This window comes from Clytia hemisphaerica, unplaced genomic scaffold (genome assembly GCF_902728285.1).
Source record: "Clytia hemisphaerica strain Z4C2 unplaced genomic scaffold, Clytia hemisphaerica genome assembly, whole genome shotgun sequence".
Lineage (NCBI taxonomy): Eukaryota > Metazoa > Cnidaria > Hydrozoa > Leptothecata > Clytiidae > Clytia > Clytia hemisphaerica.
Window position 1 is genome coordinate 1213871 of NW_027103262.1, and position 12670 is coordinate 1226540.

A 12670-nucleotide genomic window follows, 5' to 3' on the forward strand; every position below is an offset into this window, starting at 1 on the left:
ATACAAGGTTATTTCAACGTCCATCGATCGTCCATGACCTTCAATGAATGTTCGTGTCCAACCGTATACATAACCTTCAGATCCAGCTGGCACACAACGTTGCTCTTCATTTATGGAAAAAGTCTTGTTTTGTCATTACATAATGTATCATTCGAATCTCTCTGTAATTAGATATGCATATACAGCCAAATCTCTTTTTATTTTGAACCTTTTTAATATGAATCTTCCTTTAAATCGATTTAAAACATTAGCACCCTCAGCGGAAAAGTAATTTAAAATGCTCTTGAATTCGAAGAATAGTCTTAGTCTCTTGAAGGTCGAATTAGAGAGAGGCAACTATAGAAAGATCTTTGAGGTGCTTATAAAAAGATTCCAGCGTTTGTTTGGGTTTCCTGGTGTTTTAAGGTAAGCGAAAGAAGCTTTCAATGTCTCCCCGGCATGCCTCTGTTTATGCTTTAAAGTTTGTACAGACCGCTTATTTTTTGTTGTTTTTCTTTTCTGCAGAAAATCTTTTGCCGGCATAATAATACTTTGCTTTGGTATCAGTATTTTCTTTTCTCATTTGTATAACGGTATTTCTTTTGAATGATGCGCGGCTAAAGTCCATTCGCTTTAAGTTGTTCACTATTTTTTGCTGTCACGCGGAAACCATGTCAGCGTATTTAGTCTAATTCTCTTGAGAGTGGTTTCCATATGATAGTAAAAAGATACATATTTAAAACGAACGGAATAAAGTCTTACAATATGTAAGTACACTTGATTCTCCATAATTCGAGTATGCACGAGGAACGAAAATTTGTTCGGGTTATGGAAATTTTGAGTTATAGAACCTTTTTTATAAGACATTCTTAATTGGGGGACCAGGAAACTTGTTCGAGTTACAGAGACATTCGTTCGAGTTACAGAGACATTCGTTCGAGTTACAGAGACATTCGTTCGAGTTATTCGTTCAGAGACACTCGTTCGAGTTACAGAGACATTCGTTCGAGTTACAGAGACATTCGTTCGAGTTACAGAGACATTCGTTCGAGTTACAGAGACATTCGTTCGAGCTACAGAGACATTCGTTCGAGTTACAGAGACATTCGTTCGAGTTACAGAGACATTCGGTTCGAGTTACAGAGACATTCGTATGATAGATGTTATTGAGACTCCACTGTATTGAATTGATAATTGATACTTAGTCGATGGATTTGCAATTAATCTTTATTCTTTTGTCTTGATTTCATGACGGCTTTTGTGCCGTGATCTTTGCAGTATATCTGCAAAACCTATGCCTTTGCCTAGGTAGGTTCTGGTCTATCTGTCTGTCTGTCGGCTGGTCATTAGTTATTTTTCACCACTAACCTTTATATAAAACTTGCAGAGGAGGTTTGTCAACCCCGGCAAAGCTAAATCCTTTGATCTGAGTTGATGAAAGTGGTACCATAATTGTTGTGGTGTAATGCATCGAGAGCGCTAGATCTACTCTTTCTTGAGCACTTGTGATGTAGCGACGTTGGACGTTAGGGATGGTTTCAACACTGTAATGGTACAACTCAAAAAAACTCCTATCAAAGATGGCTGATATAGGTTAGTCCAGTTTATAAGGGTCAGTGGTTTTCACTCGACATTTTCTTTGGTTGCTCATGTGCATCTTCCAACCCGTTCATTCGTTCGTTCGTTCGTTCGTTCGTTCGTTCGTTCGTTCGTTCGTTCGTTCGTTCGTTCGTTCGTTCGTTCGTTCGTTCGTTCGTTCGTTCGTTCGTTCGTTCGTTCGTTCGTTCGTTCGTTCGTTCGTTCGTTCGTTCGTTCGTTCGTTCGTTCGTTCGTTCGTTCGTTCGTTCGTTCGTTCGTTCGTTCGTTCGTTCGTCGTTCGTTCGTTCGTTCGTCGTTCGTTCGTTCGTTCGTTCGTTCGTTCGTTCGTTCGTTCGTTCGTTCGTTCGTTCGTTCGTTCGTTCGTTCGTTCGTTCGTTCGTTCGTTCGTTCGTTCGTTCGTTCGTTCGTTCGTTCGTTCGTTCGTTCGTTCGTTCGTTCGTTCGTTCGTTCGTTCGTTCGTTCGTTCGTTCGTTCGTTCGTTCGTTCGTTCGTTCGTTCGTTCGTTCGTTCGTTCGTTCGTTTTCGTTCGTTCGTTCGTTCGTCGTTCGTTCGTTCGTTCGTTCGTTCGTTCGTTCGTTCGTTCGTTCGTTCGTTCGTTCGTTCGTTCGTTCGTTCGTTCGTTCTCGGTTCATTTTAATCTTCATATCACTTCAGTTTCCACCGTTATAACCGATTTTTGGGTTATTGTGAAACAGTTTCATTTTTTTACGCTTTCGGTTTCTTCTTCTTTCACCTGTGAAGAGGATTTTTCTGCAACTTGGATTCAACCTCAATGTTAAGATCTAATTCAATGTCAATATCAATATCCAATGATTTCTTAATGATACGAAAGGATACTTCAAAAAAAAGCGAAAAAATCTTTCCAACGAAATTTCTTTCGAAAATATTTGAGTGGGTTTTACTCCAATGTTTATGTTTAGATAGTTTCAAAAAATGTATCAATATCATCAAACAAACACTAAAAAAGTAAAACGAAAAAAAAGAGAGAGGCTTGTTTAAGATAATGTTAAGATAATGTTATTAAGCCTCCATCAAACGTTCATTCGTTCATTCGTTCATTCGTTCATTCGTTCATTCGTTCATTTGTTCATTCGTTCATTTGTTCATTCGTTCATTCGTTCATTCGTTCATTCGTTCATTCATTCATCGCTCTACGGCCCCATCCTTATAACTTTGTTCATAAAAATTCTGATGGAAAGTTTTTCAAATGCTTCAAATAGTTTTAACAAACATAAGAAAACAAACACTGATCACTGACAAATTCCACCGTTATAACCGATTTTTGGGTTATTGTGAAACAGTTTCATTTTTTTACGCTTTCGGTTTCTTCTTCTTTCACCTGTGAAGAGGATTTTTCTGCAACTTGGATTCAACCTCAATGTTAAGATCTAATTCAATGTCAATATCAATATCCAATGATTTCTTAATGATACGAAAGGATACTTCAAAAAAAAGCGAAAAAATCTTTCCAACGAAATTTCTTTCGAAAATATTTGAGTGGGTTTTACTCCAATGTTTATGTTTAGATAGTTTCAAAAAATGTATCAATATCATCAAACAAACACTAAAAAAGTAAAACGAAAAAAAAGAGAGAGGCTTGTTTAAGATAATGTTATTAAGCCTCCATCAAACCAGATTAATCGAGATTAGTGTTGTAACACGCTCAACTGTTTTTTCATACTCGTCAAACTATTTTTCGTGGATCCCTCACAAAAATTACCCACATTTTTTCATCCCGCAAGGCAACCCCTCTTTAGAAAACAAAGGGCTTCTTTTACTTTAAAGATTGATGTTTGAAATGCTAATATTTGGTATTTATTTGGCTCTAAACCTTTAATTTTTTGCTTCTTACTTTTTGTACAGTGAAACTTTTGTGACACCCGGGCTTAATGATTAACTATTCGAGTCATTTGATATCACTCATTCATTAAGCTTTTTAGCTGGTAGTTGGTTGGTTTATTCTGGTGACTATCGTTTTTCATAAGGGCTGGTATTTTTGAGTTCGAGCTAAGTTTTTTATCAGTTTGCATCGTTCGTTCGTTATGCAATCATTTTGATGTTTTGCATTTTGTTCAGCCTCTGTATAATGATACATCCAAGTTTGTTTATTATACATTAATTCGTTCATTCGTTTGTTCGTTTGTTCGTTCTACTACTCACTCACTCGCTCATTATCTTGATCCTCACTCAGTTTGTCTTTTGGTTTGGTTCATAACTTATCAACCTGTTGATTGAAACTTGAGCTTTTCTTTAATTTATACATTTCAAATGTCAATAAGATGCATCAAAATCTTTTATGTCAACATTTGATGCCTTTATGTCCACTAGATTAGGTTCAAACGTTATATCATTTACGCAGTACCACGTATTTATGGAGGCTAAGCTTTTAGCACAACAAGCATATAACATAGTACAGTGAGGTTAGTGAAGCGGAAACCATGAAATCTAGACTAGTTTAAAACGGTAATGGGTTGAGGAGTGAAAATGGAAACTTCTTCATAAGCTATAAAGCTTACTTGCACTAGCTGATTGGAACCAGCAGACTCTCAAATAAATGTTCTGCTATCATTGCATATTACTGTACTCACGGCTACATTTCCAACAGTTCGCTCAATATTCAAACCAATCTGAGTGTTCAAATCTCGAAATTATGATGTAATAGAGCCAATAGCCCCCCACCCCCCAATAGGTCAATCAGTACTCAGAAAAACGATTTGATTGTTAAGCTAAATTTTGGAAAGTTGGCCGTAAGTTCAGGAGGCATTAGTTTTTACACTGAGGTATTTTTTCCCGTTAAGCAAGTGCGCCTCATTTGTGGGTACAGTACTTAAATTTCTGATTAGGACAAAGCAATACGGACGGGTTTATTTTGAAATTTCATGCAGGTTAAGTATTACTTCAAAATGCTTGACAAGACCAAAAAGCAAGAAATACCACTTGTCAGCAAATACTCCTTTCAAAGAAAGAAAAAAAATCAAATTTTTTGTTGTGTTTAATAATATGACAATGTTTCAAAAGTCAGTCAAAGTTAAAGAAATGAACGGAGTGGTTTTTGAATTATATTACAGCCCCAACAAAAATTTTTTTATATGCTGCTGTTTTAGATAATAAAAGATATTTTCTTTGCCCTGATTTGTCAAATGAAAACTACCCCTTCGATGTTTCTTTAAAGTTAACCCCGTCTTTCTTAGATTTCTATTATTTTTCAAGATGACGACAAACTGTTTTTCATAAGAAATAAGAAGTCGAAGCGGCATGAAGGCCCAGCGACAAAGCAAAAGTCGAGTGTTTGTTCGCAATGTTACAAGGCGCCTTTTCTTCTAAAATGAACTCGAATCAACAAAGCGCTGCAACAGACATATGGCAGCACGGACAGCAACATGCTATAGAAAGGCTCGATACGGGCCAATTACCTTCGACTTTCGTACATTTCTTCTTATAAAAGTCGCAGAAAATTATTTTTTAAATTGAAAACAAAACTTGGGGAAACCGCTGTTTAGTTTGATAAAAAAGAAGTTTTTGACGATTTCAGGGGGGTTTTGTTAAAAGTTGTCACACAAGACCCTTGTAATAAAGGCTTGACAAATAAAATTCATGACGTTTTGGCTTTCTGTTGTCAAATAATAGGGTTCCATTGTTTAAGCTTTAAGCTTTGACACTATTTCCTTTCATTATGCTACAGAGTTTTTTCCGGGAGTTACGGCTCAGATTAAAACAACACCATCACCCGACTCTAAAACACACTATTTTCTTTTGAAGGGGTTTTCTTTTCTTGAGATTTTTTTTGACACTGTTTTTACTTCGCTTTGCCGCTTCCCTCTTTAGTATAGAGGTTTCTTTTTAGTTTTTGTAAGATTTTCTTGTGTAAAATTTTTGAGATTGTTTGTTTTTTGTTGTGGTGTAAAAGCTTTTATGGAGGATGATATTATGGTTGATTAAGATATAAAACCTTTTATGGCTCGGTGGCGTATCTTAACCAAACAAACACCGCACTTAATACCATTAATTATACCACATATAATATTGATTGATTCTTATTGAGCTGTCGATTGATTGGTTTCGATTATTGATTGGTTATTGAATCATATTATGGGTTAATAATTTGAAGTTGACTTTCTTATATTCGATTTTTAAGGGACAGTGAACATTTTTAGAGTTAGAGAAAGAATCGAATTACATAGAATAATTTGTTCGACTTTTGATTTGCAGGCACCGAAATTTTATTTCGAATTTTACAGTGTGTTGTATTTTGATATTGATTGCGTATCGGATAATGTGTGAATGTTTAAAAAAGATTCATCGCTAATTCGAACTCGAATGGGAAGTCTAATCTGTTCGAATTACAGAGAGATTCGAATTTTACAAAGTTTTTTATACTGTGTCCTGCTTGACGGGAACTAGAAGTTAGAAGTTCGAATAGAGTAGAGAGAGAGAGTCATTTGTACTAGGTTTGGAGTGCAATTAACGGTTAATCACGAGTAACAAAGGAGAAAATAGTAATTACGGTATTGCATGTTAGTGCAATTAACGATTAATCGCACTCCTCTAAACCAATCAGATTCGAGTAATTTTGCACGGCTGACGATTAATTGAAGCAATTGATTAATTAACTGATTGGCTGCTGATCTTTGATTGACTATTAATTACCAATTATTCTTTCTTTTTAAAGATAATTCCATCACAACCAACACCAGCACCATCAAGATCCCACCGGCAGTGTGTGGAAAATATAATTAAAAAATCAACAAAAAATCGTAAAACCTGGAAAAATAATACTTTACCAAAAAGATAAAAGGATTGCTTGAAAGTTGCAATTGTTGTTAGAAAATTTGATTTGGTTTTAAGAGAATTGATTATTTATTGATTATCGATTGGTCATTGATTGGTTATTATTGATTATCGATTTGAATGACAACAGTCGAGTTTTAAATAAAGCCTCCAATTCAATAATGAGATATTTATTTTTGACGAAGAAGAAAATGAATTTGCATTGATTTGATTGGATAGTTTTTATGAAAGAGATTCCTATTGGCTAATCGAGAGAAATTATCGAATACTATTGGTTGATATCTTATATAGAAAAGTGACAAGGATACGAATGTGTATTTTTATTTGATAAATTTGGCGCTTCAGATGAATTTCAATAAAGGGCAGATATGGTATTTTTCAATACTGATTATAAGGACATGTATAACGTTGCTTTCACAATGTAAGTTGAGCACGCCATATGGTGCTACTTTGCACGATTCACGGGTTTCGAATTAGTTTTTTTGCTTTGATTCCGTGTAACTTACACTAAAAAATATCAAGTGTATAAACTCTTATTGGTTGAAAACTGCACACGTTAACATTTTATCCAATCAGAGAGTTTGTTTACTTGATATTTTCCTGGGTGGCGTACATGGAATCAACATAGAGAGCTAATTCGAAACTTGTGTATTAATACCTTACTAGAAACTTTCAATGATGCATCTTTAAGTTGAAAAGATGGAGCAGGCCCATCATATGCGTACTCATATTCAACTTTTACGTTAAGAACAAAAAACCAGCTAACTAGAGTTAGAGTGCAAAACTCTACTTCAAGTCTCGCTCAGATTGCTGAAATGAGACTTCTTATAGTCACTTCACTGCAGTCACTTAAAGCTGCATTTGGTTTATATTTTATTTGCTTTTTTTCTTTCTTTTAGTACCGTTATCCCTATCAGATGATATTAAAGACTGGACGCTTGTCTATTCCAAAGAACTAACGTGTTTACAAGCTAACGAACGATTATTAGCGCTCGAAGCGCAACAAACAGACTCAACGAGATTTAATGCTCTGCTGCTAGACTGTTCGCGGATAAATCAATCAGCAGAACAGAAAAACGAAGAGAAATTTACAGACTCTAAATCTGATCATAATAGACTACGGAAGGATGACAGGAGACTAGAAAATGTTATATTTTACGAATTAAGAACTAAATCAGGGACCTTAGTACCGAATCGAGGAGGTATGAAAAATATAAAAGACGAACTTTTGTCTAATACAGAATCAATAGTAATACAATTGAAAAGAAACAGTGAATTTTTATCACCGAGTTTTTTAACTGAGCGTCGTCTTGGTGACCTTTATACAGAGGGCCATTTTGATGAAAATATGAACCAGTGTTTTTATACTGGTGTTGTTTTGGGTGATAACAAATCGAGTGTGACTCTTAACATCTGTGAAGGAATGGTAAGAAGTTTTCTTTTTTTCTTTCTTGTTTGATATTTTGTCTTCGGTACATGTTATTTTTATAAGCGCGTTCAAAAATTTGAGCCTTCTTTGTTCTTAACTTTTTGAGTTTGAAACCTAAAAATGTTCTTAATTTTACCTTTTTGTGAGTTTTTTTTTTCTATTTTTCTTAAGAAATCGAGTGTTTAAGAGTCCACAAAACCTTAAAATGTTCTTAACTTGTTCTTAATATTTTGGTCGTGTAGATAGTTTTGCTGGTTTAGAAATTTCTGAACTCAGCAATTTTGTTCATAACTTTCCTTGCCACCTGGTCGTTTTTTAATTTTAGGGATCCCATTTGGCGCACATAACGTCGCAACTTTATAATGTTAGATGAATTTCAAAACAAAGTTGTGTGTTCACATATAAAAGAAGCCCCAAATATACGTCACAAAACAATAACGTCATCAATAAAAAATACCCTTAAAAACATACCTCAGTTGGGGAAAATTTCCTTAATAAAATCTATTTATCCATGTGCTAACCGCACAGCACCATCAAATTTTTTCTTCTCTTTTGAAATGTTTATTTATAAAATGTAGTGCTACTTTCTGAAAATCTTTGGTTTAGTTTGGTTTGGTGTCAAAACACTTAAAGCATCACGTAAGGGAGTTATGACGCTCTGAACTTACACTTCTAAAGCAAAAACTAAGACTGCAATAACATTTCAGTAAAGGTTGACGCTCTCGTTATTCGATAATATTGAAAGTCGTAATCAACGAGAAATCATAAGTAAGGGTCAAAATAAAAACCTAAACTAGAAAAAAAACGCAATTCTTGCCAAATTGAAATTTATGTCACAACCTCATAATATTTCCGGTATCGGCGCCTATATACTCTCACCCAATCTAAACGGCTCATGACTGTATAGATTTAGATTGTAAGACGTATTAAGGATATTTTAGCCGGATAGAGCCAGAAACCGATTTTTCGATGATTATATAGTTGTAATGTTGGATTCGGTCTTCTTTCTCAATATTTGTTGTAAAAGAATAGCTGATTATAAGCTCGATTTCTCGAGCCATAGAAGTAGGTGTTTATAAAGTGTAAAACGTATTTTTGTTTATCTTCCGTCATTCTCTTTTTGCATGCATGACTTCGTATGGCAGATGCTATCATCTTGCAAACGAATAGCTTGTGTCGAGCCTCTAATGAGTCTTACCTTAGGGTTTTATAAAATTTTTTCTTAGAACTGTCAATTTCATTTTCATATATTTAGATCATTTTAATCAGGCAAGAAATCATAACATCTTTTCCTCTATAACCGCCCCCCCCAGTGGTTTACGTGAATGCGTGAATGGGCTTTTTTAACTTGCGTGAATGCGTGAAAATTAAAAAAAGAAAATGAGTGAATCGGAAAGCTTTGCCTGAATAGAAAAAAAATTGCGTGAATTACGAAAAAAATTTGCGTGATTGCGTGAATTGAAGGTCCGCTGGGGGTTCATAACTGGAAAGATGGCGTTTTTTGACGTAAACCAAAGGCGCCATGAATATCTATTACACGCTTTTTTATTAGTTCACCATTTGAAATCACATTTTTACAAATCAAATATTTATACCGGCTGTAATTGTGACATAGGAAAAATCGCGTTTTTTTTTTGATGTAGCAATACTCAAAACCCTATGCGTACTTCAACTCTATTTCTTTTTTCTTTTTATTTCAGCAAGGAGTAATACGAACTTCACAATCTGAGCTTCTGATAAGCCCAACACCTGAATACACATCTACGAATCCAGAGCATCATCTCTACGCGGCCAAATTCGATACCAATAAAACCCCGAGCGGTCATGATGGAAGTAATAAGAAAAAGGAATCGCCTTGTCCGTTATCAGGTAAGAATTGCCTGTTTCGGTCTTATTTTAATCTTTCCTTGTCGTTGGAAAGACAATTTTAAGAGGTAGTTACTGTGTCTAGTTTTTCTGAAGCTTAAATATAAGACTCATAGAAGGACACGACAAGCTAGCGGCCAACTTAAAAGTTGAAACAATTATCTATTTATCATTTGAAGGATCACAACATTGTTGTGTATTTTCTTGTCTTATCCCTGTCTTAAATTGTTTTTTATAGAAAGTTTTGATAACTGTTATTCTCTACTCTCCCGATCATAACATAAACATGATTTTCTTCAAAGCTCCGGCCTTTTTTCGTTCGAAAAGTTTGTTTTTGTGTGTGATGTTCAATTATTTTATCCATATGCGGATATAGCTTTAAATCGAGTTAAATAACCCGGTATAATGTTGTGTAACTCGTCAATAACTCGATCTAACTCGGTTTAAAGTCTATATTATAGATAAATGCGTTTTTCGGTTTTGCTAAACATTTTTATCAGATCAAGAGAGTTTGATTTCTAAATAATGTGTGTCAGAATAAGTCATGACATCAGGTCATCAAATTGGTTTTCCCCTTGTAAGTGGGTCCAAGATTTTTTGAGGGGTTTTCAGTGTATTTATAGGGGAACAACCAAGACATTGTTATCAAGTTGTTCAAGTCTCTTGACAACCACACTAGCGGAAATCAATGATATAAGTGCGAAAATATTTCTTTTCATAAACACTTTCCTACAACAGTCAACAGGCGATTTGAAATTTCCAAAACCCTTTTAGATTTAAAGTACTGCACTAAAAGGTGACCTCAATTTGACAAAACCATACTACAGAACAACATAACTATGATTTTTTTTGTTCTGACATGGTCCCAATGTCTTTATTGTTATTTTTGAGACCAATAAACGCAATAACCAAAGTGTTCACCCATTTTCACCCTAAAACATAGTTTGGTCCAATTACTAACTCCTAAAGAATGACGGAACAAACATGCCGGATAAATATCTCGCACCATATCACTTTTTATTTGAATTTGATAAAAACTTTCAAATCCGTGGAGAGCTTAGAAAGTCTATCATTTTAAATACTTTGGGCTTAAAAAGTTCCTCTTTAAATCTTCTCACATATCAATATAAGGTATTAGAATGTTTATGTCAATGATAGGGAGATACGATAAATTTATATGACAACTAAGCTCTCGTGTTAAACGTTAAATAAACCCTAGACCTAGAATGGTCTGGCCCTAACAAAAGAGGCTAGAAAATGACCTAACAGAGATATTTTAAAACGTCAAATAAAGTTCATTAAAGTCCACAAAAATAGGGGTTTTATATCCTTGGCTGACTTTTCATTTTAATAATTTCCGATTAAGAGCTTATCGTAGTATTAAGAAAGTCTACAACTAAATTCTTGATTACGTATTAGGCCTCTACGCAGATTTAGTAAAGGGGAATTATATTCGTGTGCCTTGATTAGTAAAATATTTAGGGCTTTTGATTGGACTGAAAGACCTATATCGTCTTGAATGTGACTCAGTGATGTTCTCAATCTAGTTTACAACCAGCCGGCACAAAAACATCAAGTCAACGTCCAAACAACGTTAGATAAACTTAGAAACAACGTTGTGTCTATCCGTAAAAAAGTTTCTTACTTGATCTTATTAAGATTTCAAGGCATAAACAAAATGTTTAAATACTTTACCCCTATCGATACAGCCGATGATTGCTTAGACAACCATGTTCGCACGCTATAGATTGAAATATAGAGTCGATATTCTACGTGGATAGCAAATCTAGGACTTTTAGGCAGTCTTTCGATTTTTTTCACGAGGTCCACAGCCAGCCGGCTCAGCTATCTATGAACTGAACGGAACATTGGAAAGAACAGGGATTCGAACCTGGAACCCCTGGTATAAGACGCTAACGCCTTTGGCCACTTGGCCATCGCTCCTTAACGCTACGGTTCTGTTTCGCTGCGAAACGAAATAAAGCCATTCCATTGGTTAAATTCAAGTTTTACGTTACTTTGGACCAATAATATCGCTTTATTTCGTTTCAGAGCGAAACTGAACCGTAGCGTGCAAGCATGGTCTTAATAACAAATTAATAATTTTCGACTTTCTTTTTCGTACTATTCAGGCAACAGGGCAATCCCTAAACTACCAAACGAATACAAATTCAGTTACGACACAGATGGTAATTTACGATTATCGCTCGATCATCACGGGCGGTCGCGCGCACGACGTTCGTTATCCGTCAAGCGTCACATTGAAACACTCTTAGTAGCTGATGAAACGATGTTTGAATATTATGGACGAAAAGAAGAAACGTTACAAAGATATTTGCTTTCCATAATGGCTATTGTAAGTTTGTAGAAGTTTCTATCTTTAGGGAAGGGTATGTTTAAGTAAAGAGTCGATATTTTACGTGAATGGCTGGGTAAGGACTAGGACTAGGACTAAGGACTAGGATCTAGGACTTGTAAACGGTCTTTTGACACGTTATGGTTATTAATGAGCCTTACACGAAACATGGAAAAGAGCGGGGATTCGAGTCTTTTGGTTTAGAATCAGTAATCGGTAATCTCGGTAGACCCTAATTACGCTAGCTCCTTAAGGTTATTCGCCGAGGTACGTGGTACATAAATTGATGTTGGATAATCTACTTCTGATTGAACTTTGTTTACTACCAGTTGAGAATTTTCAACAATAAAACTGACAACTGCTGGGTACTTTTTAAGAAATTTTCGCAATGGCTTTGTACAGTATTTTGAAACAACTTGCAAACCGTTTCCTGCTCAATAAAGTCATTTTTAGAATATTTTAGGATATTAGGCCATTTCGTTTCGACCAGAAATCTTAATCCGGAATACTTTTAACCATAGCAAGAAATTATACTGTACGTGATATAAAAATAGTTTTTAATACCCAACTTAATGTCATTATAGAACTTAATATTACCGGGCTTAACCGTAAAAGGGGGAGGGGTTCTAAACCGGCTCGTTTAAAAATACTAT

The 12670-nt window shown here is 35.2% G+C and overlaps 1 protein-coding gene across 1 annotated transcript in view; it reads left to right on the forward strand.

Annotated features, from left to right (window-relative positions):
* Positions 1-6629: 6629 nt before the first annotated feature.
* LOC136800286 (A disintegrin and metalloproteinase with thrombospondin motifs 9-like) overlaps positions 6630-12670 on the forward strand; it is a 28156-nt gene continuing 22115 nt past the window's right edge. Inside the window, exons 1-4 of the mRNA XM_067056912.1 lie at positions 6630-6787; positions 7266-7792; positions 9496-9664; positions 11794-12017. Of these exons, the coding sequence (XP_066913013.1) occupies positions 6712-6787; positions 7266-7792; positions 9496-9664; positions 11794-12017 (996 nt within the window). The 5' untranslated portion in view covers positions 6630-6711. The remainder of the gene's footprint in view (positions 6788-7265; positions 7793-9495; positions 9665-11793; positions 12018-12670) is intronic.